This window comes from Balaenoptera musculus, chromosome 5 (assembly GCF_009873245.2).
Source record: "Balaenoptera musculus isolate JJ_BM4_2016_0621 chromosome 5, mBalMus1.pri.v3, whole genome shotgun sequence".
NCBI classification, from domain to species: Eukaryota; Metazoa; Chordata; class Mammalia; order Artiodactyla; family Balaenopteridae; genus Balaenoptera; species Balaenoptera musculus.
In genome coordinates this window covers 88,749,649-88,755,659 of record NC_045789.1, presented here as the reverse complement: position 1 = coordinate 88,755,659, position 6,011 = coordinate 88,749,649, and the positions used below count along the sequence as shown (strand labels likewise).

Genomic DNA, 6,011 nt, shown 5'->3' with positions numbered 1-6,011 from the left:
GTCGAGGAACTAAGATCCCACAAGCTGTGTGCCATGGCCGAAAAAACAAACAAACAAACAAAAAACCCCAAAAAATCTCCAGATGTTACTTGGATATAAGAAGCCAATCATCCCCAGTTGAGATCCATTTCTGCTGAGCAAAAATTAAAGCTTACACCTTGACCTTGACTCTGCTTTCCTGGGAAATGTTCATTTTACAGGCATACTGTGACTTACACACATCAACAAACATCTAATTAGTAGCATTAGCGATCTTTCTAAATTCTGTGTGGTCAAAAACATAAGTAATTTGTGAATGATAGAGAATGGTCAGAAGGAAGCAGTCTACACATTTCAAAGAGAATTAGAGTAATGTGCAATTTTACTATCATTATATTAGTAAGAATTATCTGAATCATAATATTTGGCAAATATTTAACAATTAGAAAAACGCTAACTGCACATTATAACCTGTTAAGGATCATGACCGAGGCAGTCTAAGAACAACAAATGTAACAACTGTCAATGGCTAGCTCAGACCATGTTCTATTCCTTGACCAAATATTCTCCATGAAATTCTCAATTCAGAAATCTCAAGTCTTCTCTTTGAACTGCTAGCTTATACTGTAGCCTCATCACTTTTTTTAAATTATCACAAAGAAACCCTTCACATGTCATCAGGAAGAATCCTGGCATGTGCCAAGAAGTACATTATCTATTTTTAAAGCCATTTCTTCTATATCCACATCTTCAGTTTTATCATAATTGTCAACTCCAGATACATCACTCTCTTTATTTTGTTCTTTTCCTACTGTCTTTAAACACTTGTCAAGTCTCTTTATGAACAAGTCCACATCCTGTGTCTTCATACCGATGGCTGATGCGGCATTGAGGTAAGCACAAGGGTAATTATTTGTATGTGACATAAAGCCTCTGAAAGTGTAGCCACTCACCGTCTGCAAAGACCCAAGAGGCACAACCCTGAAAGGGAAAAGAATTACCAATTTAGTATGTCTGGTGATGTTAACAGAGTATCACCCATAAACAAAAGAAAGCTGTGTTACTAAGCCTTACACCTACTTAGTAAGAAGTTTAATAACAGCCATAAATCGTAGCCTATGAAAACAGACTGCAGCCTTAAAATAAAATTATACAATGCACTTCACATAGGAAAGTACTACCTGATGCTTACCATTTACTTATCTTCTATTAAAGAGCTACAAGCTCTAGGAATCAAAAACACCTTTACATCTTCAAAAAGGTAAAAAGAGGGCTTCCCTGGCGGCGCAGTGGTTGAGAATCTGCCTGCTAATGCAGGGGACACGGGTTCGAGCCCTGGTCTGGGAAGATCCCACATGCTGTGGAGCAACTGGGCCCGTGAGCCACAACTACTGAGCCTGCGCGTCTGGAGCTTGTGCTCCGCAACAAAAGAGGCCGCGACAGTGAGAGGCCCGCGCACCGCGATGAAGAGTGGCCCCCGCTCGCCGCAACTAGAGTAAGCCCTTGCACAGAAACAAAGACCCAACACAGCCAAAAATAAAAATAAATAAAAAGGTAAAAAGAAAGTTATTTCTGTTTTTGTATCAAATACCAGAATCTGACTTCACATATACACACTTTAATGGAATATTTAAGTTTGTAAATCAAACCCCTTTGATTAACTGCCGTGTATCGTCTCAAGTAATCAATGGACTAGAATTACACCTATCTGATCATGTTATGCAATGGAGGGTTTTAAAGCCAGGATCCAGCAGAAATTACATAACTGCTTACAGTGGGTTGATGGTCAGCAATCAGTAATATTCAGCAATGGTACATGCATTTTTAAAGTTTGATTTCACTGTCATACTGGATATAAGCAGATTTCTAACAGTACTTTTTTTAAGAACTTTTTAAATTTTTAATTAAGATCTAAGATTTAATTAAGATTTTTTAATTAAGATCAACCTAAACATAAAGACAAATAATGGCAACACTAAAAAGCAAGGCCAAGAAAACCATTTTAGAAGCGTCAAAACTATGCTGCATATAGATATAGCTCATCAAGGTAAAAGGTGAATTAATCTAAGATTTTTTTCCTTTTAAAAAGTTGTTCTTTGATGTGAAATCTCTAACCTCTGGTAGTCAGAGAGAAATTCTTTAGCAGAAGCACGTAAAGAAGAGTACTTAGAGCAAGGTACTTTTCAAGTCATTTTTCTCTGACCTCATCAAACATAAAATGAAAAATGAAATTCATCTTAAGCTATGTACATATAAAAGCAAAAAGTAGATTTTTCAAAGGCAGTACTTAGACAAGAACTGCATAGCGTTTTCAGTTTAGGAAATGGACTTTTCCTTGAAAACATTTTCACTTAAACTTAGTAATGAAGACAACTTATTTCTAACACCATAATGTGACACCACTGAAGATTATCTAACAAAGGAAAATAAAGACAAAAATTTGTACAGAGGGGTAATGAACTTTGTTTTTGTATGTCTATTAAAGCAAACAAAATTCATATCTTTCCTGTGACGATTTCACGTTCCACAGGTGACTGACTGTGTGACAGCCTTACAGATTCTCTACCTCATCATTCCTTTCCTCCACGATGAATTCTCAGGTGCAGTTCAGCACATACTTGGGGGACTTATTGTTAAAGAAAGGTGCTTTATTAGTGTTAATTTTGAAAAGAGAAATAAATCCAATCCTCTTTTAAACATACTTACCTGGCTCCAGAAACCTGTCTGGTAAAAAGCATGGAGCCAAGCTGAGTGACAGCTTTGTCATAGTGTTTATCTAGTGTTTTAAGTGTCATAGCTGAAAAAGAAAAAAGTATTCCAGTAAGCCTTGGTTCACCAGCACAAAACCACTTAAGAAACAAACAATCACGGAGACATCACTTTTTTTATTGTGCTAATAAACATATAACATAAAATTTACCATCTTACCCAATTTTTAGGTATACAGTTCAGTGGTACTAAATACGTTCAATCTTGTTACACAACCATCACCACCATCCATCCCCATAACTTTATCTTATAAAACTGACACTCTATACCTATTAAACAACAATTCCCCATTCTCCCCTCCCCCTGGCAACCAGCATTACACTTTCTGTCTATGATTTTGAGTACTCTAAGTACCTCATATAGGTGGAATCATACAGCATTTGTCTTTTTGTGACTGTCTTATTTCAAGGAGATATCACTCTTTATTCATTGTCACATGGCACCATTTCACTTTAATGCATTTAATAAATTATAGTAAGGATTTGTTTCCATATCAGATAAAAATATGTTAACATAAAAATGCTCAGAATCAGAAGAGAATTTCCGTATCACCCTTCCAAAAAGTGAATTTTCCAATTATATAAATGGAACAATGACATGGATAATATGACTTACCATACTAGATACTTTACAAATATAATCTCAACCATTTTTAACAATTTTGTATGTGAGGGATCATTATCTCTACTTAGGGAAAAGGAAGTTAGAGGCTAGTACATGGCAGAACTGGGATTCAAATCATACCATATCACCTTCTATAACATCTACATAGATTATAAACTAACAAAGGACTGATTGGGGTGATTTTATTACTATCAGTGGCCAAATGGTTTTCCAAGGAAGCCCATTCCTGAAAAAGGCTTCAATTAAAAATTATTATTTCCTTACTTTCCTCAGATATACATGAAATATGAACCATATTATACTATATATATTCACAAATTAAAAGGGGTAATCATGAAGTTTAAAAGTTAGCTAAATGCATAAAAGTCAACATTCTTTTTATCCTGTTTAGCAGCTCTTGTACTACATGACAAAATGAAATGACCATAAACACAGATTTCTCTAACACAGGCATACTCAAGAAAATAAATAATAATAGCATTAAAAATTTTAAGAGTATCTTTAATGTTATGGTGTTTTGTTAACTGGTAGAAATTTTAAAATATTTATATAGAATCCTTATCAGTGACCAAGTTATTTTGGTGAGAAGCAGAGTTAAAAGTATTATTTTCCATATATTCAGTATAACACTTAACATAGATTTGAATTCTTTCTTCGGCGTATAGGTTTTATCTTAGAAATACATTACAGCATTTATAAAGGCTGACTAAACTTTTAAAATTTACAAATTAGCACTGTAATGAAATTAGAAACATCACTGTAACCAGAAAGAATTCATACTCTTTCTAGAAACACCAGCTTCCCACTGGGGATGGTTCAGAAGTACTATTTTTTTCTTTTAAGAAAAAAAATTACCTAAAGATATGGGATTGTGAGGTGTATGCAACACTCTTTCATTGTAGGCTTCTGACAGCTTCTTTAGTTGGTTGGACAAATATGAAAACATTTCCTGCAACAACAAAATGTTACATTTAAAGAAAATCAAATAAATACTCACTTGCAACTTGTTAGATTTAATAAAACAACCCTGATTGGTGTACAGTCTATGCTGTAAATTAAGTCATTCATATGCCCTAGGAGCAATTCTTTTCCTTTGCCACAATATAGAAAGATTTAAAGCTGCCAGAATTACCAGAAACCGCAGGATTTAAAGGTAAAGAACCAGCACATTTCCTGCTCTGGGGCCATCACATATCTATCACAAATCCTGCCTCTTTTCAGAACCTCCAGGGCTACCACTCTAGTCCAAGCAGCCATCAACCTCTCCCCTGGACTACAGCAACACATTCTAAATGACTTCTCTGCCTACTTTCCCACCCCTCCGGACAGAGGCCACAGTGCTCTCTCAAAAACATGAATCAGATCATGTCCCTCCCAACAACTTCCTCCTGTTAAGTGTTAAAAAAACCAAACTCTTCATCCACGTGACCCACCCCAGCCAACACACCCAACTCAGTGACAGTCATTCCCTCCGCTCACTACATGCTAGCCACATCAGCCTCCTTTCCAATCCCTGAACATGTCAGAACCTTTGTGCCTGCTTCCCCTGGACTTGGAAAGCTCTTCTCCCAGATGATTCCATGAGTGGTCCCTTTTGCCACAATGTAAGGAGACCTTTCTTTATTACTTCCCTATTAAAGTAGCTCTCCGACTCTGCCCACCCCCAACTCCCAATCTCCCTCCAACACCATTACCTATTTTGGTTCCTTCACTATACTTAACACAGTCTGAAATTTCTCTTTTATTTGCTTAAGTAAATATTGCCTATGACTACCTATTAGAATGGAAAAACTCCTTGAAAGCAGGGACTTTCTATCTTCTTCACCACTGCTTTCCCAACACCAAGAAAAACGTGCCAGACTTTTAGTATGTGCCATACTTAGGAAGAGGCAGTTTAAAAATGTATTTCCTTTAAATATTATAAACTTAAAATTAACAATTCCCTTAACTCAATTAAAAGAATACAGCAACTAAAAACTTGTATTTGCTGTAAATACAAGTTTACAGCAAACTGTAAAATTGTTTCTTGATCCTACTCTGAAAAATAGTGTATACCCAGTAGTAAAAAATAAAAATACATATATTTTACAAGTACAAAATCTCATGTGCACATGTATGTGAGAATTTAATGAAGCTACAAATAAATATTAAGTTGGCAACTGTTTGACCTAAAATTGTATTTTCTTCTCCTAGTAAGCACTTTAAAAAGTGTTGAAATGAAAATCTGCCCAAGTGAGTCTGCAGCTGAACAAAACCCATTTGCACTGACCTCCTCCAGCCACAGTCAAAACATATAAACTCTAATGATGCACCAAAGAGCCAAGGGCCAACAGAGTACCCAAGTGGAGACATGAGGAAATGATACTTCAACTTCAAAGGCCACATAAGCGGCTTCAGTTTTCTCTAAGGTGAGGGTTGGATAGTCTGATCCCACACTGAGACCCAGAGTAGCTTTTTCATGTCTAAAGTACGTAGTAGATGACTAACTCCATCTTTTGTTAGGTAAAGATTTAAAAAAGAGGAAAATTCTTACCAGGTTTATGAATTATTAATGAGTCTCCTTAAGACCACAAACATTTTTATCCTTGTCAACACAGTATATTTTATATTCTGAACTAAAAAAACTTTAATAGTCATTC

General features: G+C 35.8%; 1 protein-coding gene across 1 annotated transcript in view; it reads right to left on the bottom strand.

The window, feature by feature from the left end:
- Positions 1-585: 585 nt before the first annotated feature.
- The window catches only part of SEPSECS (Sep (O-phosphoserine) tRNA:Sec (selenocysteine) tRNA synthase), a 33,311-nt gene continuing 27,885 nt past the window's right edge, over positions 586-6,011 (bottom strand). Inside the window, exons 9-11 of the mRNA XM_036852946.1 lie at positions 4,228-4,321; positions 2,686-2,776; positions 586-960 (exon numbers count right to left, since the gene is read on the bottom strand). Coding sequence (XP_036708841.1) covers positions 657-960; positions 2,686-2,776; positions 4,228-4,321 — 489 coding nt within the window. The 3' untranslated portion in view covers positions 586-656. The remainder of the gene's footprint in view (positions 961-2,685; positions 2,777-4,227; positions 4,322-6,011) is intronic.